General features: G+C 37.3%; 2 protein-coding genes across 9 annotated transcripts; one reads left to right on the plus strand and one right to left on the minus strand.

Moving 5' to 3' along the window:
* The first annotated feature begins 827 nt into the window (after positions 1–827).
* On the plus strand, positions 828–20,488 carry LOC103498152 (uncharacterized). 4 transcript variants are annotated; one of them, XM_051089485.1, is made up of 12 exons: positions 828–1,232; positions 1,342–1,390; positions 10,428–10,534; positions 10,847–10,892; positions 16,606–16,740; positions 16,855–16,944; positions 17,066–17,179; positions 17,260–17,343; positions 17,520–17,584; positions 17,956–18,203; positions 18,465–18,525; positions 18,904–20,488. In XM_051089485.1, exons 1-10 carry the CDS (start codon positions 1,120–1,122, stop codon positions 18,140–18,142), a joined length of 990 nt encoding a protein of 329 aa, XP_050945442.1. In that variant the 5' UTR covers positions 828–1,119; the 3' UTR covers positions 18,143–18,203; positions 18,465–18,525; positions 18,904–20,488. The 4 variants fall into 4 exon arrangements, with proteins under 4 accessions (XP_050945442.1, XP_050945445.1, XP_050945444.1 ...); XM_051089488.1 differs by having other exon boundaries at positions 18,972–20,488; XM_051089487.1 differs by having other exon boundaries at positions 18,492–18,525.
* Positions 18,684–21,147, minus strand: LOC103498151 (actin-1-like). 5 transcript variants are annotated; one of them, XM_051089483.1, is made up of 5 exons: positions 21,075–21,146; positions 20,344–20,411; positions 19,848–20,241; positions 19,067–19,680; positions 18,684–18,965 (listed from the first exon to the last, which is right to left on the minus strand). In XM_051089483.1, the coding sequence occupies exons 2-5, from the start codon at positions 20,401–20,403 to the stop codon at positions 18,900–18,902; spliced, it is 1,134 nt and encodes a 377-aa protein (XP_050945440.1). In that variant the 5' UTR covers positions 20,404–20,411; positions 21,075–21,146; the 3' UTR covers positions 18,684–18,899. The 5 variants fall into 5 exon arrangements, with proteins under 5 accessions (XP_050945440.1, XP_050945441.1, XP_050945438.1 ...); XM_051089484.1 differs by having other exon boundaries at positions 20,968–21,082; XM_051089481.1 differs by having other exon boundaries at positions 18,684–19,680; positions 21,075–21,147.
* Between the last annotated feature and the right edge of the window lie 2,572 nt (positions 21,148–23,719).

Here is a 23,719-nt window from a genome sequence, read left to right on the forward strand (position 1 = left end):
AAACACTTGATGCATGTGAGGGGTGGTACAATTAAAACAGTGAGGTCAAAATCCTGCAGCACCACGATGAGTTTGTGGTCTAAGAAATTAAAGAGAGAAGTAAAAAAGAGAGAAAGAAAAAAGACTTAGCTTTTTGTGATTCCCCGAACTCCATGGCATTAATCATGTCGAGAAAGAGGGGCCCTTTTCAGTGAGCTTTATCGCACCACGAGTCATCATGATCAAGTACACCACCAACACCACCACTAGAATAAAATGGAAGCTTTCATTTGTATGGTTCCACTTCTTTGCAGGCATTTTTATCCAAATGGGATTATCGATTTTCCTCAGAAATGAAGAATTTCTAGTGAATCATAATTTGTCGTATTGATTTGTCACCTTCAACTAGTTCAAATTTTTCCCTTTTTGGGTTTGATTAGTTTAAAGAGATAAGGAGACACCATTATTTGGATTTGAGAAATCGCAGAGGACTTTCGCATCCATTGCATCACATCTAAAACATTATGTTATATTTGAATATCTAAACATTAACTTTTTTAAAATGATAAACTCTTGAATTCGCCTTATCATAGATAATTAAAAGGTTAAGAGATTTAGTCGATAACTTTATTGTATCTAGTATGGTTTAAGATGAATTTAATGACTAAAAAACAAAAAACACAATCATATCTACATGAGTTTAATTCCAAAGTGATTTTTTTTTCCATTTACCTTAATAGATACTGGTACTCTAAAATCATGGTTGATAATTATGAACGAGTCTTCATACGATCATATATATTGTTTAAAATTTGATGGAAAATTATTGACAAGATCGGAGGATTTTTTTTTTTTTTTTTGTCTAAAGAGTGAATAATTAGTTGGATTTTTGACTTTAATAAAAGTAACAATTTTAGTGACTGAAATCTGAATTGTTAAGATTTTCTTCTCGACTTTCAATGGCAATAAATCTCATTAAATTATATGGCTAATTTTAGCTAAGAACAATTGTTATAGATGTGATATAATACAATAAGTTTACTGTATAGCAATTTTTTAAATCTAAACTCCGGTTGTTGACTGCTGAAGGGCGGAGTAGCGCCAACCTCTCTCGTCTCCCCACCAATTTGAGCTACAGAAATGGAGTATTTATGGACGATACTGTTCATTTTCATTAGCCTCGCTCTTTGTTTTGCTGCAGCTATTATTTCTGCTCTCATCATAGAAGCTTTCAAGAGGAGATTCAATCGCGAGTACGCTACTGCAGCATTCATCGTTGATTTCAAATTCAATTTCATTTATCATCTTATCTTCTGTCTTTATGAGACTCTCTTTGTATTCATTCGTTTTGGTTTGTTTCAGGCACGTTGAAGCTCCAGCAATCTTCGAGGACCCAAACTCGTTGAAACGGGTAACCTTTTTCTTTTTTTCCTAATCGTCTGAAAGATTGAATTATACGTTTAATATCGACTCTCAATCACTCCAAGCTTGTCTTTAAAGAAGTTAAATTTATGGGTAGCTAGAGGTTTAGTCAAACAATCTAGAGTTTGATCGTGGGATTGAATTTACTTTCATGGCTTTTACAAAGTGTTGCGTTCAATTTACACCACGATAGGGATAAGAAAGTAATAGATGTGAGGATAGGTTGGAGATCTTGTTCTTTATCTGTAAAATTTCGAGCATTGCGCTCAAACCATATAGACTGCGAAAAAGCCCAAATGGAATTTAGCCTGTGTTTTCCTTTCCTTCTATGATGGATGAACAAAAGAAAAAGAAAGGTCCGAGTATTGTTAGGAAAGACTGTCTGCCAACCAAATGCTTCTAAAATGTAATCCCATCTCTTCTTATGATCCCAAAAGGTAATATACTAGGATGTTTCGGTTAGAATTAGTGGGCTTGGCCTAATGATGGATTTACCCTAATATTCTTTCCTTTTTTGTCATAAGTTGTAACCTATTTATCTTCCCTCTTGTATCTTTTGTTAATATGAGAAATTATTAAGAAAGTCAATCGTTGGTTTTCTCCCGGTACTTGAGTTTTTACGTAATTTGGTGTCTACTTTACTTTACCGCTTTTATCATGGTATCAGAGTGAGGTAAGATGAACTCTAGACACAGATGTAGATGAAACCCAAATAGGGACAGCCACCGGCGCCGTCGGGATCGCCATTGTTGCCGCTGTGGATGCAGCCGTCGCTGCCATCATGGAAAAGCTGCTCCACCAGCTTTAGAAGATGTCATCAGTCACAGTGGGCCTACCCTTGGAGTCAACTACGCAGCCCAGTGGTGAAAACCAACCGCACTTGCTTCAATTAACCACCCCGCGCCTTTGCTGCCCAAAAGACTCCACAGCTCAGTTGGTCTACTCCCATCTGTCTTCCCAAGTCCAACCGCAATACCCTTCTGGTCAGCAGCACCTCCACGCGCTGCCACTGCCCTCGGTTCATGGACTGCCATCGTTTCACACATTGCTGTCCTTTGATTCTTTATAGTAGTCGCACGTCCATGGTACTGGGATCGATCAAGTCCATAATAGATCAGGGTTTGAAGTTGTTGAATCTTTCAGCGCAATCCAAACCAATTGACTTGCTGATGTATTCCAAGAATCCGTAACTTCGCTCCCTAACCTATCCTTAAATTATATAACGAGTTCTCTGGCACCATCCACAGGTGCCTTTCCAGGAGAGAAGCTAAATGACCAGAATTACTTTTCCAAGTCTCAATCGACCAAGATGTTTCTCGAAAGTTATCACCAATATGGTTTTTTGATAGGGGAGACTCTCCGTCCCCCACCCGATGATGTCTTGGAATGTTTCTGTAGAGGGGAGGACTCGTTTATTCAGTCCATGTTGATTAATAGTATGGAAAATAGGTGAGCCTCTACTTTATGCATCAACTGAGAAGGATCTATGGGACACAACTCAGAAACTCTATTCAAAGTGTCAAAACGCTTCTTGTTTGTATATACTGAGGAAACAAGTCCATGATTGCATGCAAGGAACTCTTGATGTAACCTCCTACTTCAATAAACTTTCTCTACTTTTGCAAGAGATGGACATGTGCAGAGAGACAGTATGGGATACTCCTAATAATGGTATACATTATGCTAGACTTGGAGAAGTTGATCAGATTTATGACTTCCTTGCAGGTCTTAACCCCAAGCTTGACGTTGTTTGTGGTCGTATACTTAGACAGAGACCTCTTCCCTCCTTAATGGAAGTGTATTATGAAGTCTATCTTAAAGAAGACTGTAGGAATGCCATGAGTGTTCTGACTACTCCTGCTACTGATTCCTCTGCCTTCAATGCTAGATCCTTGACCCATGACAATGAGAAGAATAACGGGAAACAATCCTTAACTCTATCTATGAACATTGAAAGAAATAGTGGCATGCCAAGGATCTGTGTTGGAAACTTCATGGTCGTCCCCCAGAAGTAAGAAACATTCCTCCAATGTTAATAAAAAATCAGGGTGTGCTTATGTGAGTGAGTCTGCTGACACTTCTCAACCATCTGGCCCTACTTAAACCAAAACGGTCCCAGTCCACCCTCCACTCTAAGAGCCATTGCTAAGTCAGGTATGCTTCAATCCTTTAGTGGAAAAATCCCTGGATCCTAGACTCAGGGGCTACAGATCACTTGACAGGTTCCTCTAGAATTTTGTTTCTTATATTATGCGTGTTGGTAATGAAAAGAACATAGTAGAGATCATAGTAGCGGATGGTTCTTTAGCTCTTATCGTTGGGAAGGGAAAATTTTTTCCTTTTGAAGGCGGTATCCCTCCAGAATGTTTTGCATGTGCCTAAGATTTCCTATAATTTGATATCTATAAGCAAGATCACTCGTGAGCTAAACTCAAAGCTACTTTCTTACCTGAATCTGTTTCTTTTCAAGATCTTGAGCTCAAGGAGGATGATTGGCACTGCCCAACATAGTAAAGGACTATCTCCTTAACGATGATACCTCCGCTAGTAGTATCTCTAAGACTAATTTATTGTCTTCATATTTTACTATTTCTGAACAAGATTGTATCTTGTGACATTTCCGGTTGGGCCACCCAAACTTTACATATTTAAAGTATTTATTTCCCCATCTCTTCTCTGCTCTTTATTTTGTGATGTGTGTATTCGGGCCAAACAACATTGGGTCTCCTTCCCTGCACAACCATATAAACCAACTCAACTGTTCACTCTTATTCTTAGTGACATTGAGGTCCATCCAAGGTCACTACCTCCTCTGGGAAATGGTGGTTTGTGACTTTTATTTATAATCATACTCGCTTACCTGGGTCTTTCTTATCACTGATAAATCCGAGGTTTCCTCTGTTTTCCAGAACTTCCACCACACCATTGAAACATAGTTCAATGCAAAAATTGCGATTCTTCGGAGTGATAATGGTCGAGAGTTTCAAAACCATACCGTTGGTGAGTCCTAGCCTCTAAGGGGATAGTTCACCAGAGCTCATGTGCTTACACCCCTCAACAAAATAGGGTTGCCGAGTGGAAAAACCATAACCTTTTGGAAGTAGCTTGTTCCCTTATGCTGTCTACTTCCCTTCCTTCATATTTGTAAGGAGATGTTCTTATTGCAACTTATCTCATCAATAGGGTGCCTTCTTGTGTCGTTCACCTTCAGACTCCTTTAGAATGTCTCAAGGAGTCGTATCCCTCTACCCACCTAACTTCTAAGGTTCCCCTTCGTGTGTTTGAGTGTACAACTTATGTCCATAACTTTGACCCTAATTAGACCAAATTTACCCTTTGGGCTCAGGCGTGTCTGTTTGTTAGGTATCCTCTTCATCAGCGGGGCTATAAATGTTTCTATCCTCCTTCCCATAAATACTTTGTCACTATGGATGTCACCTTTTTCTAGGATCGAACATTCTTTCCCCTTAGCTATCTTCAGGGGGAGAGTATGAGTGAAGAGTCTAATTGTACCTTAGAGTCTACCAATCCTACTCCTATTACCTTACTTGACTCCGATCCTCATCCATGGTCCTACCCACAAACTAAGTTCCCTGGAAAACTTACTATAGGAGAAATCTCAGATAGGAAATTAAGTCCTCTACTGATTTGTCGGCTCCGGTCCAAGACTCTAAACCTCTTTGAGATCAAGGTATGACTAATCCTATTGAATCATGTGTTGATAGTAAAATGAGTGAGAATGATAGGTCTCATATTGTTGTTCCTGAAGATATGGGAGAAAAGGATAGTGTTGATGAGACTGCGGTCAGAGCAGAAACTAGTGGTAATGAGGCTGGACAGGGTCATTCAGATAATCTTGATGAGTATGACCCTTCTCTGGACATTCCCATTGTGGTGAGAAAAGGTACCAAGTCTTGAACAAAATAGTCCATCTGTAACTATGTTTTCTATGATAGTCTATCTCTATAGTTCAAAGCCTTCACAGCTAGCCTCGACTCTACCGTGATATCAAAAAATATTCACATAGCTTTAAAGTGTCTTGAGTGGAAAACTGCTGTTATGCAAGATATGAGGGCCATTAAAAAGAATAAGCTTAGGAGATCTGTGCTCTCCCTAAGGGACATAAAGTTGTGGGATGTAAATGGGTGTTCACACTCAAATAAAAGAGAGATGGAACCTTTGATAGACACAAGGCGAGGTTAGTTGCAAAAGGGTTTACTCAAACCTATGGTGTTGATTACTTGAAAATGTTTTCTCTAGTTGCTAAACTAAATACAGTTAGAGTCTTGTCATTTGTTGATGTGAACAAAAGTGGCCTATATATCAGCTAGATGTTAAGAATGTGTTCTTGAATAGAGACCTGGAAGAGGAAGTGTATATGATCTCTCCCTAGTGTTTGAAGGCCAGTTTGGTCATTGAGTTTGTAAACTTTAGAAATCTTTACATGGACTGCAATAGTCATTGAGAGCATGGTTTGATAGGTTTACTACCTTTGTTAAGTCCCAAGGGTACAGTCAGGGGCACTTGACCATACTTTGTTTACAAAAGTCTATAAGGTTCGAAAGATCACAGTTTTGATTGTTTATGTTAATGACATCGTTTTATCTAGGGATGACATTGCTGAAATCATCCAATTGAAAAAGAGGACGAGTGATGAGTTTGAAATCAAAGACTTGGAAAATCTAAAATATTTCCTTGCGATGGAGGTAGCTAGATCTAAAGAAGGTATCTTCGTATCTTAGATGAAGTATACCTTTGATTTGTTGACTGAAATAGGTATGCTGGGATGTCGCCCTACTGATACTCCCATTGAATTCAACTGTAAACTGGTAAGTTTAGGTAATAAAGTTCGAGTTGATAACGAATAATATTAGCGCCTTGTGGGTAAGTTGATTTACTTGTCTCATACTCGACCAGATACTTCCTATGCTTTGAGTGCCGTTAGCCATTTCATGCAGCCTCCTCATGAGGAACATATGGAGGTAGTTAACAAAATCCTGAGGTACTTAAAAGCAACTCCTGGTAAAGGATTGATGTTCAAAAAGACAAACGAGAAAGCTATTGAGGCCTATACTAACTCTAACTTGGTAGGGTATGTTGTTTGTAGAAAATTCACCTCCGGTTACTGTACCTTTGTATGGGGCAATTTTGTAACTTGGAGGAGTAAGAAGCAAGGAGTTGTGGCTAGAAACAGTGCTGTATATGGCTATGAGTTTGGGCATATGCGAGGAATTTGGCTTTAGAAAGTTTTATTTGATTTTCATCAGGATTGTGAGGTGCCGATGAAATTATTCTATGATAACAAGGTAGCTATTAGCATCACCAACAATCCAATTCAACATGATAGAATTAAACATATGGAGCTTGATTGACACTTCATTAAAGAAAGACCGGACAATGGTAGCATATGCGTTCCATACATTCCCTTAAGCCAACAGGTTACTGATGTTCTCACCAAGGGGCTTCTCAGACAAAACTTTGACTTGTGTGTTAGCAAGGAAAGATTTACCTTAACATCCTTTCCTTTTTTATCACAAGCTGTAACTTATTTATCTTCCCTCTTGTATCTTTTGTTAAAATGAGAAATTAATAAGAAAGTCAATCGAGGTTTTTCTCCCGGTACTCAGGTTTCCACGTAACTCTGTGTCTATTTTACTTTATTGCTTTTAACAGTTTCAATACGAGGAGTTTGTTCCAATCTATTTTATACTTGCGTTCATATTTTCTCTTATTAATATTGTACCAACATAAATGAGATATAGAAAGAGTGAATGAATCTTCGACCTCTAGGGATTAAGACTATGACAATACCATTGAGCTAAAATCACTCTAGCAAAGGTGTAAAAAGAGTTTTATCTTCTTTGAACACGAATCGGAAGAATCCGTTTTGAGTCATGAAGTCCAAACTTCTTAGTAGTCATTCCTTACCTTTTAAACCTTGGGGCTTATTTCAGACCATATGAGGCCTTGTGTAGCTAGCATTCATGTTTAATTGTTCTTTTAGGTCCATGCTCCACGTCACCTTCTGGAAACATATACACATCTTTAAATCATCCATCAAAAGATGAGTTTTTCTATATCCAACTTATTTTCTACGATCTTTTGTTTCGTGCGTCAATTGCTTGAAGTTCCATCCTCACTTGTCAGAAAACAAAACATAAGACAGAAGAAGAGGAATGGAAAGAAAAAAGGTCTAGGCCTCTTGTTAACTGCTATGGTAATTGGCAGGGATGATTTGATAGTTGAAGAATCATTGCCTCACACATTGTGATTTTGCAATGAATTTTTGGGACCACCTGCAGATTTCCTTTCACAGGCAAATAGCCTACCAGAGGATCCAAAGATGTTCTTAGAGTACACTTTGGGCGCTCATCCCTTCGAAAAGGAAAAGAACCTTCTTTCAGAATACTTTAAGAGAGCAGTTTGCACATCGTTTGGCAAGAAAGAAATCTAAAGGATCTTTCCAGACAAGAAACTCACTTACAATACATTTTTTGAGGCAGTAGTTAGTTTGGTTGTGATTCAGTGTAAACGTGTTAGGTACTAGATATTTCGTATGATGTCAGTTAATGGGTATAAGGGTAATTGGATAAGATAGGAAGTTACTAGTAGTTATTGTCAAAGGGTATTTACTAGTAGTTTTTGTGTAAGTGTGGTTACTAGGGTGGTTGCAACTTATTATAAATAGAGGGATGGTTAATGTGATGAGGGCATTCGGTGGAGTGATCTAGGGCTTGAGTGAGAGTACTCAAGAGGGAGTTTTCAAGTGCCTTATATACTTGGGTTTATCTTGTATTTTCTTATAGGTACATTATAGTAAATTCAGATCTTGTTCTTGTTAGGAAGTATCTAACAAATGTTCTTCTCTTCTGTTACTGTAGCTTTTCTTTCCTCATATCTGTATGGAAAGGTCTTTTGTAAATCTCCTATTAGGGATACCCCTTCTTGTTTCATACCATCAATAAAATTTTTCCAACACCTCCCCCAACAAAAAAGAAAAAAGGGTCTATACTAGGATTTTGATAGAATCCTTTACCAGCTAAACCAAGCTTAGGATTTAATCCGTGCATAGATTATCTGAGCTTAGTGATATTTAATTCTGATGAGAGGGGAAATAGGTTCCAAGATTTGTTTGAAGCAAAACAGTAAATTCTTCATCCATAGCCTTTTCCAATAAGGAGAGACTGAAGCTCCTTGGTGATTAAAGACTGTATTTGTCCTCTGAGCTTTCAGTTTCTGTTTTGGACAAGATGAGTTCGGTAGCTTTTGGAGTTAAAATCTTTGTCTTTCACTCCAGTAATCACTGGTGCCGTTGGTCTTTTTCAATTACGTTTGCCCACTGTATCTTTAAGTCTTTTCCAAAGTCCTTCTGAGGTCTATTGAAGACTTGTGTTTCAACTTTGAAGTGTGCAACTTGTACACAATCAAGGACAGCCTGAGTCGAGGCTACTTCAGCAGTTAATGGTGGGCAATATTTGGTTCCTAGGATTATGAGTCAGATTTCTGCCACAGGACATTCTGTTGTTGATTGTAGTAACTCCATGATTTGAAGAGTAACGCTTGAGAAATTGGATCTGACAACCTTGTTGAAGAAAGAGACCTTTAAGTTAAATACTCAAAAACTCCAAATCATTATGACCTCAACTTAGGTTTGATTTCAGATTTCTTAGATGCTCAGCAAAACCAGGGATTGGGAAAAGCTTGTGGCTCCATCAATCCTCGATCTTCGAATCACTCCCAACATCGCTTGATCAAGACTGATTGAATGATCCTAGCATGCAAATCTAAACATAAGACATGCGAAGTAAGTTGCTCATGGCCGTAGGCTCAAAAGACTAATTTCATTGAAATTTGACAAAATTTAATCTCCAATTTGGGTTACAATAAAGATGACTTTATATGGCCTTCAAAACACAACCTAAATCCTTCCACTAAGTTGTTTTACTGTTTGTAAGCTGCCAAACGTTAATGGTACAAAGGGCCACCAACAAAAGTAACCTAAAACAATACATTAAAGGTCTTTAAACTGAAAATAAACTAATAAAGCTCAAAAATTAAGAAATCGATCATTTTCCATCAGCCACTCAAGAGTATGTAATCATCCAAGAATAATTAAAACTTCACTTGAAGTAGTTTAGGTTTTGTGTAGGCTGTGTAGCTTGACGTCTAGTTCATTGAATTAAGCTTGAATCGTCGTAAATGGAACTCATTCTTGAAGTAATTATGTTGTGATTCCTTTATTCATATCAATGAGATTTGAGTAATCTGATCTTGCTTGATTGAAAAACTGACTGGCATTTTGTAGGCCTTTGCAAGGCTCTAGTACTCAAGATAACAAGGGAAGGAAAAGTTTCTTGAATGCTTTTTGTTGAATTATTCTGATAATTACTTATATAAAGGTGAAACTCTATTACCTTTTACTATTACTTAGAACTCAATTAGATAATAATAAAATTAATAACTACTGCTAATTAGCAACCACTGCAAGCACCTAATGTCTCTTTGCACCCGGCAAGCCAGTAGTTGGTGCACACAAGGTATTGAGTTTGAGCTTGTTTTTTAATAGGTGAAAATTCAAAGAGAGTAGACTGTAGAGAGGTTTGGTTAGGATGTTGTAATCTGATTTGAGCTGGCAGAGGTTGAACACTGTAGTTCTTGCCAAGAAGTAACTCACGTACAAAGTAAATGTTGATCTAAGCATATAGAGTGGAATAACGTGAAATAGGATTGAAGCTAAAACTTTTATTTGATTTGCATTAATTAATCCACAATTAAGAAATACACACAATAGAGAATCCAAAGAAAGTCCCTATTGATGAAATTAATAACCAAATGAAATAATAATAACTACAATAATAATGATGAAATAAAATTTTTAGAAAAGGGGGCTCGTGGAAATGAGCTACAGACTCCATAATTGATGGAAATGATAAATTACATCATGCTTTTGTTTGTAATATTGGATCAAAATTGATGCCAAATGGTATGTAGAATGTTTGCTAGCAAGTTTCTTGAATCTTTTTCAGGTTCCTTGCCCTTCAATTTTTGATCCAGCTGAGAAGTACATGTCCTTGATCGTTCCTGCTTTCAATGAAGAGTACAGGCTTCATGGAGCTCTGGAGGAAACCATCAAGTAAGTTGAAACATCACATAAAACATTTAATTTTTTCCATATAAATATTTTTACTTTTCTTTTATACCTTTTAGCTCTCTTTGACTTTGGTTTTCTCTGCTTACCTATCCTCTCTACTTAGAGTTTTCCAAATTCTTAGATTTCTTAATTTTTCTCGAAATAGTCTCTACTTGGCTAGATACAACTGACAAAGTAAGACCCCACGAGCATGTTCCTCAACTTTCAAAGGCCACAATCATTTCCTAATTCATGGAAAATAGTAGTAGGCCTAAAACCTTACAAGTAAAATCTCATTCCTGTTTTTCTTTTTAGTTATCTTCAACAACGTGCTGCAAAGGACAAGTCATTTTCCTATGAGGTATTTCTTTTTCTTCATTTATTCCTTTTATTCTTGTTCCTGATCGGGACAACTCTTAGAAAATTTGTAGGTTTGTTCAGTACGAAACTTGATATGGTTTTATGTTCTTGCATGCTATACCTTGATATGGCAATATTTTTCTATTTTCTATTTTTCTATTTTTTTATAAGAAACCTGGAGATATGTATTCAGAGAAAGAAAAGACAACCTATGGGGCCGTGGATGACGAATCTCCTCCCAAAACAGCTACTTAACAGTAACTTCTTCATCTCTGTCCTTATCTCTAGAATCTCTTGCTCAACAAAGTCCAGTCTTTCTTCACTCTTCTTAGCCATCTCCTTACGTTTGCCCAGATTTAGTTGCTTCGGTACCAATTTGATAGAACACCAATATGGTGACTCTACTTTATTGATATTCAAACTTAATTGCAATAGGAAATGAAAAGAAAAATCAAAGAAAACTACTAGGATAGCAATCTTGCCCTAACCAGAACACAAGACTTCCAACAAGCAATAAGAACAAAATCAAAACAGAAACATAATTACAGAAAACAATAAACCAAAACGATGGAACCTGATACTACTCCTCCTATCTCTCAAAGAGTGAGATAGTCCTGATTTTACTCCACAAAATTCTGCACCCCTTTCTCTCTAAATCTTCCCTATTAAAACTCCCCCCAATCCTAACTAACTCTTGGGCCCACCATTCAGTTCCCCTAATCCCGCATTTCCCTCCTTCATCTCACGTGCCCACTTTCCCTTATTTCTATGGTTATATGTGAAAAGTATTGGTGTCTTAACACTTCATAACGTGGAAAACTTGAACATTGAGTTATCCATTAACTCTGTAGTAGGTTTGATCAACTCGGGGACCATGAAAGTCAAGGGAAGGATTGGTGAGAAAGAAGTAATGATACTAATTGATTGTGGGGCGACCAATAACTTCGTGAGAAGTTGGTGAAAAAGGTGGGGCTGACACTCAATGAAACTCCTAATTATGGAGTGATCTTGGGCTCGGGACTGCAGTCAAAGGCAAGGGAGTATGCAGCGATGTGGAGGTTTGGGTGGGAGAATGGAAAGTGAATAACAGCTTCCTACCCTTGGAATTAGGGCAAGTGGATGTAATCCTGGGAATGAAGTGGTTACACTCTCTAGGGGAGACTAAAGTAGATGGAAAAATTTGTTGCTGACTTTCTGTCACCAAGGTAGGAAGATTACGAGTAGAGAGGATCCGAGCCTTACCAAAACGCAGGTCTGTCTGAAGAATTTAGTGAAGTCGTGGGAGGTGGAAGACCAGGGATTTCTGGTGGAATGTAGAGCTATGGAAGGAGGGCCAACGAGGGAGGAAGAATAGGAAGAAGAATCAATGTCACAAGGAGATGCGTCCATGGCCGCCCTTCTGGAGAAATTCACTAGTGTGTTTGAATGGCCGGAGAAACTACCCCCTCAGCGTAGCATCAACCATCATATATATTTGAAGAGTGGAACTGACCCGGTGAACGTAAGGCCCTATAGGTATGTACACCATCAAAAGGAAGAGATGGAAAGATTGGTGGATGAGATGCTATCTTTAGGCATCATCCGACCCAGCAAGAGCCCCTACTCCAACTCGGTGTTGTTGGTGAGGAAGAAGGACGGGAGCTGGCGATTTTGTGTAGATTACAGAGCCCTGAACAATGTGACCATCCCTGACAAATTCCCCATTCCGGTCATAAAGGAGTTGTTTGATGAACTAAACGGAGCAAACATGTTCTCCAAGATTGACCTCAAGGCTGGATATCACCAAATACGGATGTGCCCTGATGATATTGAAAAGACAGTTTTCCATACTCATGAAGGTCACTACGAATTCCTAGTGATGCCGTTTGGATTGACTAATGCCCCATCGACATTCCAGACTTTGATGAATCAAGTGTTCAAGCCATACATGAGAAGGTTTGTTCTTGTTTTCTTCGATGACATTTTGGTGTACAGTAAAGGGCTTGATGAACATGTGCAGCACTTGGAAGTTGTCTTAGAATTGTTGAAAAATAATGAATTGTACGCGAACCTGGAAAAATGTAGCTTTGCGAAGCCACGGATTGGTTACTTGGACCACTTCATATATGAGAAAGGCATTGAGGTAGACCCAGAAAAGATCAGGGCTATCAGAGAATGGCTGGTCTCTACCAGCGATTCGTGCGGGAAGTTCGAGGATTTCTGGGGCTCATGGGGTACTACCGGCGATTCATGAAGAACTATGGCAGCTCCCTTGACTCAATTACTAAAGACAAGTGCATACCGATGGAGTGAGGAAGTAGAGATAGCATTTGAAAAGCTTAAAATGGCCAAGATGACCCTCCCGGTACTAGCCATGCCAAACTTCAACTGTCCGTTTGAAGTTGAGTTGAATGCTTTAGGATTTGGGGTTGGGGTAGTGTTAACTCAAGGCCGACGACCAATAGCTTACTTTAGCAAGACGTTGTGTATGCGGGATAGGGCGCGCCCTATGTATGAAAGGGGGTTAATTTCGGTGGTTTTCGTAGTTCAGAGGTGGCGTCCATATCTACTGGGGAGGAAGTTTACGGTGAAAACTGATTAAAGGTTACTCAAACTTTTGTTGGAGCGGCGGGTGATACAACCCCAACATCAGAAATGGATTGCCAAACTCTTGGCGTATTCCTTTGAAGTGGTTTACCAACCGGGTTTAGAGAATAAAGCCACTGATGCCTTGTCTAGGAAATCAAAAAATTGATGGAAGAATAGAAGCTGGAGACACCGCATTATACCTTACATCAAGGTGTGCTGAAGTTCAAGGGCAGGTTGTGATTTCAATTTCATCTTCTTTGCTACCAACCATTATGCACACCTACCACGATTCAGTGTTTAGGGGACACTCGGGTTTTCCAAGGACCTATAAGAGAATGACCAGTGAGTTGTACTGGAAAGGGATGAAGAAAGACATAAAGAAATATTGTGACGAATGTGTGATCTGCCAGAGAAACAAGTCCTCTGCGTTGTCTTCGGCCGGGTTACTGATGCCGTTAGAGATCCCTGATGCGATATGGAGTGATATCTCAATGGACTTTATTGAAGGGTTACCGAAGTCAAAGGGGTAGGATGTAATCCTAGTGGTTGTAGATCGGCTAAGCAAGTATGCAACTTCCTACCGCTGAAACATCCCTATACAGCCAAGTCTGTGGCTGAAGTCTTTGTCAAAGAAGTGCTTAAACTCCACGGGTATCCTAAATCTATAGTCTCGGATAGAGACAAAGTCTTCATCAGCCACTTTTGGAAAGAGATGTTCAGGTTAGCCGGTACCAAATTGAATCGAAGCTCATCTTATCATCCCCAATCGGATGGGCAGACCGAAGTGGTGAACAAGAGCGTGGAGGCCTATCTGAGATGTTTTTGTGGGGAAAAACCAAATAAGTTGAGCCAATGGATACACTGGGTTGAGTACTGGTACAATACCACCTATCACAACTCAATCGAAATCACCCCCTTCCAGGCCGTATATGGCAGACTTCCTCCACCCTTGATCCAATATTGAGACATGGAAACACCGAACTCCACACTTGATCAGTAGTTGAAGCAGAGGGATGTGGTCTTAGGGGCGCTGAAAAAGAATTTGAAACTAGCTCAAGAAAGAATGAAAAAACAAGCGGACTTGAAGAGAAGAGAGGTGGAATCCCAAGAAGGGGATTATGTGTTTCTCAAAATCCGACCATACAGGCAGGTTACCTTAAGTATGAAACAGAATGAGAAGCTATCACCGAAGTACTTTGGGCCATATCAAATATTGGAAAGACTCGGCGAAGTTGCATATAAGCTGGAACTTCCAAGTTCAGCAGCCATCCACCCTGTTTTTCAAGTGTCGCAACTAAAAAAGGTAGTGGGAAATAGGGAGTCGGTTCAACAACTTGAGCTTTATGTGAATGAAAATCACGAGTGGATTACACAACCAGAAGAAGTGTACAGTTACCGCAAGAATTCGGCAACAAAAGAATGGGAAGCATTAATTAGTTGGAAGGGATTGCCGCCGCACAAAGCCACCTGGGAAAACTGCTCCAACTTGAAGTACCAGTTCCCTAAATTCCACCTTGAGGACAAGGTGGATTTAGAGGAGGAAAGTGATGCTAGGCTCCCAATCCTATTCACGTATAATAGGAGGAATAAGAAGATATATGGAGCCAGTGAGGGGGAAACACATGGAAATGGGGAGGATAATCATGAAACCAATGGAGAGTCTACACGTAGTAGTGGGGAGGAAAGCAAGGAGATCGTGGACCAGCAAGTGGGACCACGAGTTAGTAGTGGGAAATTAAAAGGAGTAGGGGAGAGCAGAGGGAGGTACGGAAATTTTGGGTGAAGAAGAGAGAGGCTGATTTTCTTCCTTGGGGGGGGGGGGGGGAGAGCAGAGTCCAAGTTCCATTGTTCTAAGCTTAGTTTACCGTTGTTTTGTTGATTGTTGTTTTTGTTTAACAGATTGTTATCTCGGTTTGGTTTTGGTCATTCTGAACATTGTGGTTATTTTGTTGTTGGTGATTATATTTTTGTGTTTTCCTTTGCTTCTTAAATCGTTGTGATCTTTTGGGTTTGTAAACAGTTGAAACATTAATAGAAGTTAAGGAACCAGTTTGTATCCCAACAGACTTTTTGCATAGGCCTAACACCCGTAAGCTCCATGGAAAGTGAATTTGTAGGAAAATGATAGGATTGGTATTAAAGGAATATTAGGAGAACATTAGTAGTTTATTAGGGAGTTTGTTGGGGAAGTTAGTTATAAATAGAAGGGAGGGGAATGGAGAAGTTAAGCAATATTTTGGAATATGAATTAGGGCTTGAGTATTATCTCAAGATGGGACAGATGGGAGGGGCCTAAGTACCTCGAACACTTGGTGTATCTTCTATTTCCGTTATCTTTTTATATTTCAATATATCCGGGATCTATAAAAAAAATTTACCGTATAGGTCTAAAGACCATCTTAGACTCTCCTATCCCAGACCCAATCAATCTACTTGTACCTTGATACGTTCACTTCCCTTTTCCCGTTATCTCGTTAACTTGGTGAAGAATAATAGCCAAACGAAAAACAGAAAACAAAGGTCAAATAAAAGTAGGAAGATAATTGCACAAGAAATTTACGGCATATCACTTTGAATTAAGGAGAGAATTCCATTAGATGCCCATCATACAGCTTACAGAATGAGAATGATGGAGCGAAGGTTAAGAGAAGCTCCAAACCAGTACATGGAAATTTTACCCTCTATCAGACTCTGATAAAACAAAAGAACAAAAAATATTCCAGCTGGATACCAAAGAAACTTTCTGTGCGCAATGAAAAGACTAAAATTCCACCTTAGCATTGAGCCAAATAGTAACACATACTTTGGTCCTTGTAGGCTTTTACTTTTTAGTTTGTTTTTATTATTTGCAAAGGAGATAAGATAAGGGTCTGAAACTTTTTTCCAAGTTTTAGTTAAATCTAAGTTTGTTTTTTTCCCCAAGTACAGGTTGAACTTTTTTATTTGTAATAGATCCTAGGTTTATCGATTTTATAGTATACTAAACTAATTAGAAACTTATGTTTATTTTTCTTTTAAAAGTAGAAACTCATTTAAAGATATAAATGCTGATTGGTCTCTCATCTCTGTCCATCTGAGATAAAAGAATGGGAACTCTGGTGTAAATAATGGATGAAGCTGAATATTTAATCATCCGACTTGTATAGGTCATAATAATTGATGATGGGAGCGCCGATGGCACAAAAGGTATAGCTTTCAATTTTGTTAGGAAGTACTCTGTAGAAAAGGTGAGGGTTATACTTCTTGGAAGAAATCATGGAAAAGGGGAAGCTATTAGAAAGGTGAGTTTGGACTTCGCACTTTGTTTGCAACACTTGTATGGTTATTATTCTTTTTACACCATTTTATAATGCCAAATTCGTGAGATTCACTTTCTAAAAGGCATTTTCAAGCAGGGAATGCTTCACTCACGTGGTGAGATACTTCTAATGCTGGATGCTGATGGAGCAACCAAAATTACCGACCTAGAAAAACTTGAAAACCAGGTTTCAACGAACCAATCTATTTTCTAGTGCAATTTATTTGAAGTAAGTTTGCTTATGAAAGTGAAAGCCATGACGTCTAAAATTGTGAACTAATTATTAAAGACAAAATTTTCTCCCCCAGATTCATGCAGTGGCTAAGAAGGAAACTTCAAGAGATTCAAGCATTAAAATATCTGATATTCCTATCACTGCATTTGGTTCTCGTGCTCATCTTGAGGAAAAGGCTTTGGCTACAGTTTAGTGTTGCTTTTGCAGTTATCTCCCTTTCTTATTCGAGCTTTATTATTTGTGTGATTGGTTCATTCACTTTTTCAGAGGAAGTGGTACCGCAATTTCTTGATGAAGGGTTTTCATCTTGTGGTTCTTCTAATTGCTGGTCCTGGAATACGGGATACACAGGTGATTCTTCTAACTGTTTGCGTGCTCATGCTCCTTAAATTATACGTGCCATTATCTCTGTGCTTATATTGCTGTGCAGTAATGCCAGATATAATTTGGATTCATCCCAACTACTGGCTGAAGCTGCTAAGCTTCATTTTCTAATTCTGACTTCCTATAACTGTGATTATATGCAGTGTGGTTTTAAGATGTTCACGAGATCTGCTGCAAGGAAGCTGTTTATTAACATTCGTTTGAAGAGGTAAGATCCTCCCCTATATTCTCTCAAGTCACGACTGCTTATTAAAGGTTTTTACTTTAGATTATCATGTCTTATGGAGTAGATCCAGCTCTCTTTTAAGTGCATGCAACCACATCATAAAGGATATGGTAAATCGGTGTGTATTGTGGAATTGATTGCGTTCAATTTGAGAGCAAAACCGTAACAAATGAACTTTGTTGGCTTATTTTGTTTCCCATTCTCTTTCTAAATCCTTCCACTTGTTGGTAAAACATTTTCAGCAGCAATAGTAAATTTTCGTCTCTGATCCGTGCTTCCATGATATTGCAGATTCTGATCAATGGATCATCTAAGCAACAAGGACTAACCAACTAATGATTTGCTCCCTGCAGGTGGTGCTTTGATGTCGAGTTGTTTTACCTCAGCAAATATTTTGGCATTCCTATGATTGAAGTATCTGTGAACTGGTCTGAAATACCCGGATCCAAGCTAAGTCCTCGGAGCATTTTAAATATGCTATGGGAGCTCGCACTCATGTCGATCGGATACAAAATTGGGATCTGGAGAATTTTCAACTGAGTGTCCGACTGAATTTCTGAGACCAGGAGGGGGGAGGGGGAATGAATGATTCACGAATACGGTATATATATTTCACCTGCAATAGTTTGTGGTGCGCAAAAATTAGAGCTGAATAAATTTTTCCCAACAATTCTAATTCTTTTTTTTCTTTACGAATGTGATTTTATTCTGTTTCTTTCTTTTACTATTTTTCAAATTTAATATAACATCTCAAATGCATTTTTTCTTTGGATGCACCGGCTATGTTTTCCTAGTGCAAAATTCTTTACATTACATCTCTCAAAATCTCTTTAAGATCCTCTTGATTATTATATTTTGGCAGTAAGCAACTTAACTCATTGCTGTTCAGCCTTTCAGCTGGTCCTGCATTTCCATTATAAAAGGTAATATTTAAATCTATTTATTTCTTTTCAATTCTTTCTAATTGTATTGAATTAAGTTGGTGATTGAAACGTCGCTAATTGAATAAGTTTCTTTCCTTTTGCTGGAGTGGCAATTTGAAGTACAAGTTTTAGATGTTAAATTGTGGTTACCAGAACAATTTTGGTAAGCAAGTAGTAGAAGAAATAAATATTAATAAAAGAATGGTACAGTCTCGGTAACCAACTCCAATGCCTTCTTTACAAATTATTTCAATATTAGAACAATAGAGAAGGATAATAAAGGTAGATCAAAAAATGGTTATGAATTTCCTTTCATTCCGAGACATAAAAATAGCAGTACTCCCATGTTTTAATCTTTCTGTTTCTTGTCATTTTTAGAAGCATTTCCTGTGCACAATGGATGGCCCAGATTCATCATACTCTGCCTTTGCAATCCACATCTGCAGGAAAAGAAACAAGACATCAACGACAGTGATAAGTGTTGAAAATAAGTGAGAGCTAAACTGAAAGCATTTAGTGAAAGTCTCTGAGTAATATCAACCTGCTGGAAGGTACTCAGAGAAGCCAAGATAGAGCCACCAATCCAGACACTATATTTTCTCTCTGGTGGTGCCACCACCTTGATCTTCATGCTGCTTGGAGCCAATGCGGAGATTTCCTTGCTCATTCTATCGGCAATTCCTGAAAACATGGTCGAACCACCAGAGAGGACAATGTTGCCATACAGATCCTTCCTGATATCCACATCGCACTTCATGATGGAATTATATGTGGTTTCATGAATACCTGCAGCTTCCATTCCGATCATGGATGGCTGGAAAAGAACTTCTGGGCATCTAAAACGCTCAGCACCAATTGTGATGACCTGTCCATCAGGCAACTCATAGCTCTTTTCAACGGATGAACTGGTTTTGGATGTTTCAAGCTCCTGCTCGTAGTCAAGCGCAATATATGAAAGCTTTTCCTTCATATCTCTCACAATCTCACGCTCTGCTGTGGTGGTAAATGAATAACCACGCTCCGTGAGGATTTTCATCAAGTTATCGGTTAGATCACGGCCAGCTAGATCAAGTCGAAGAATGGCATGTGGAAGAGCATAACCCTCATATATGGGGACTGTATGACTGACACCATCACCAGAGTCCATCACAATGCCTACATAATAGAATACAATCCATCATTGCTAAATAATGTCCTCAAATACCAATCAGCTGGTGACACAATCAAATCAAAGATCAAACTTTCAAACTTAATTCAATCTTCAAAAGTTTGCAGCGACAATGAACTTATTAGACAATGCAAATGGTATAATGAAGCCTTACCAGTCGTTCGGCCGCTGGCATACAGTGAGAGGACAGCTTGAATAGCTACATACATTGCCGGAGTGTTGAAGGTCTCAAACATGATTTGGGTCATCTTTTCACGGTTAGCCTTGGGGTTAAGAGGAGCCTCTGTTAGGAGAACAGGATGCTCCTCCGGCGCAACACGGAGCTCGTTATAGAACGTGTGATGCCATATCTTTTCCATATCATCCCAGTTGCTCACAATACCATGCTCAATTGGGTATTTCAGAGTCAAAATACCACGCTTGGATTGAGCTTCATCGCCAACATAAGCATCTTTCTGGCCCATGCCAACCATCACCCCGGTGTGGCGAGGACGACCAACAATGCTAGGGAAGACTGCCCGGGGAGCATCATCCCCAGCAAATCCAGCCTAAAACAATGACACAGAGAAGAAGAGGTATTAGCCATTCATACAATTCACCACAAAGGGCTAAACCATAGAGTTTTATTTTGGTCTTCTAGAAAATTCTACCTTGACCATTCCTGTTCCATTATCACACACAAGAGGCTGAATGTCCTCTGCATCTGCCATCTTTTACCCTGTTTGGATAAATTGCTATTAGTTGGAGAACCCTAAACATTCTAGACAATTTGATTCGGCCCACATTTGAAAGTAATTTTATCATTGTTAAAATTACTTTTATCACTCAAAATTAATTTAATATTTAAAGTGATTTTAAAAATGTTAAAGGTGATTTCAACTCATTCATTCCAAACATGCTCTTCGCTAATTGCAAATCAAACCAAGAGCCAACGAAAAACATAGGAAGAACCAATGCTTAGATGCCATCACGAATATCAAACAAAGCCATTGCCATCAAATGTGTAGAAGAACCAATTGAAGTGACAGAGCTGGTTACTCATAACACAATGCAAATGTTCTATCTTCTATGTTGGATTTAGATTTCTTTATTCATGGTTCATAGATTAGCAATGAAATTATGATTCTCATCCATCCTAATAATGGATCCCTAACATAAACACACACTCAATGATGATACAATGAGATAAGAAAAACTCAAATTTCCATTGATTGATACAAAAACATCTACATCAATGAAAAACAAAACTTTGAGAAAAGAAAGAAGAATAATACCAAGAAAAGGAGATGATCAGTAATGAGGAAATAAGAAGAATGTTAATGAAGAAAGAAAGAGAGAAACAAAGGAATGAAATTTAAAAAAGAAAAGAAAAAACAAAAACCTTTGAAAAAAGGAGAAGGCTGCCAAGGGAGAAAGGAAGGAATGGGGAATCAAATTATTTATTAAAAGGGAATTTGAGAAAAAAGGAGAGGTTGTTTTGTGGTAATTACTCATTGGATGTGCGACTTCCTTGGGATGACCTTCCTATTTCGTTGGGTCGTTACATAAACTTTCTTCCACCACTCATTTCATCCCCTCAAACCCAACTACTCAATGAACCTCATATGTCTTGAAATCATCAAATGAGTTTAGTTCATTAGTGAATAATTAGTATGGTTTTCCACCCTTCAAATTTGAGGTTCAATTTAGTCATTGTTGTAAAAAAATATTAGGAAAAACGACTTTTTTAGTTCACATGCTTTTTTAAATATGTGCATTTAGTCTCTAAGTTTTAGAAATGTACATTTTTAGTCCACATATTTATAATAATAGCCCATTTGACCTCAAGTTTTCAACATGTATCTTTTTAGTGCTTCAGCTTTTAAAAATAGGTTCAAAAGATCCATCAAATAACTTTATATTTTTATTTTAAATAATTATGTCATTTTAAATTAAAAGAACATGTGTTTGCAAAAATAGCAAAAATAATCTTATGATAATAGGATCCATGTCACTACATTTTATAAATTTTAAAAGTAGCAAATTTAAAAGATGATAACCCTCGGATAGTCGTCTAATAGCAAATTTAAAGAGTTACTATGGGCTGCTTATTTCTAAATTTTTTTTGTCATCTGATGCAATTTTTCTTAAAAGAATAATTTATAAAACTCCTATTCTTTCTAAAAAATTCTAATTTTTAAATATCATATAAATACTTTTTAAAAAAGTCAAACTAAAATACCCTTAAGACCTTTTAAACCTATTTTCAAGTCTCTTATACGTGACAAAAAGAAATTTAAAAAATTAGGTTCATAACACAAACTTAATTACTTTTGCAAAAATGACAAAAAAAAAAAAAAAACCCAACCCACATAATACACGTTATACATCATGATACACCTTTGCTACAAACTTAATTAATACACTTGATACACTACTAATGGACATACTTGATACTCAATCAGTATTTATTTTGATATATTTGGTACACATGTGATATATTCTTAATGCACTTGACTTCAAATAGACACTTGATACACACTTGATACACGTGATATACGTTTGGTACACATTTGATATATACTTGATGCACGTAATATACACTTGGTGCACATCTGATACACCTAGTCTAAACTTAAATTACTAAATATTTGTATTTATGATAAAAGATTTTGAACTTTTGTTAAAGAATCGAGAAAAGAAATAAATATTTTCATTGTACAAATATAAACTACACTTATATTATTATAATCCAAACTAAAGTAATCTATGTCCTAAATACAAATTCTTATAACCCAACTATAATAACCTATGAGTTGTAATAACTCACTTTTTACCCAAACGCCTTCTAAAAATGTGTTTCACATTTTTTGACTCTAAAGTTAATAAATTTCAACTTTCTTACAAAAAGGTCATATTGCTTTATTCACTCAAATGTCTTAATTGTCATTCAACTAAAAACCTTTAATATTTTGTTATTTTCAACATTTATGTATATATTCATCAAACCCTGTAGACCGGAAAGGTACGTTTTTTAAATTGAGAGGCCAAACACACATATTCATCCAAATTTTAGGACTAATAAGATCATTTTCCCAAAATACTATGATGATTTAGTGAAATTCTTATAACTGTAGACCAAGTTTGGTTTATCAAGACTTAGTCGTTACAATTTTGTTTAAAAAAAACTGACAATTAGATTTGACGAGATATTTCAAGAAAAAGTCTAAATTGTTACTAATTTGATGGTATAAGGAGTAAAATGAAACTATTTCAAGTTTGAAAATGAATAAACTAAATTTATTGTAAAGCGTTCAACAACTAGATTATTACTTTTTTTAAAGTTCAAGAACTAGAAGTGGTTTTTAATTTTCTTTTTATGATGGTCATCTACACAAGACTTAACATCATTCGTGTTTCTTTGACACTTAAATGCTTAATAGATAACAGGTTGTCCAGTGATAGTTAGTAGATATGCCTGTAAGCTAGTTTAGACACTCACAAGTATAAATATAAAAACTTTTTTTCCAATTTATTTCTTCCAACCTCATAAATGATCTTTTTATTCCCAAAGTTTTGATAAATATGTACAGTGGTCCCTAAATTTTAAAAATGCATTTTTTTCTTGAGTTTTAAAAATGTATTTTTTTTAGTCTCCTAGTTTATAAAAATAGATCTATTGTCTGTGAGTTTTCAAGATGTATTCTTTTAATATCTGAGATTTTGAAAATAAGTTTAAAAAGTGCCTCAAATACTCAAACCCCCTCCAAACTTATAGCCAAACACCCCTTAGTTAACAAGAGAAGGGTGTAGTTGATTTTTTTATTTTATTTAAAGGAAAAAGCTTGAAATACTTTTTAATCAAGAGTCTAACACCATATCGTTTATAATAGCACCCAAGTTTTTATTTGTAGTGCCAAAATTCTATTAAAACAATAAATTTAAAGGCACCTTAACTAAGATAAGTCAATACAAAAAACAAATTGAAAGAATGTCCTCAAACTAACTAACAGGAAGGGAGAGTTGTAAAGAAGTAGGAAAAAAATA

This window comes from Cucumis melo, chromosome 9 (genome assembly GCF_025177605.1).
Source record: "Cucumis melo cultivar AY chromosome 9, USDA_Cmelo_AY_1.0, whole genome shotgun sequence".
Classification (NCBI taxonomy): Eukaryota; Viridiplantae; Streptophyta; class Magnoliopsida; order Cucurbitales; family Cucurbitaceae; genus Cucumis; species Cucumis melo.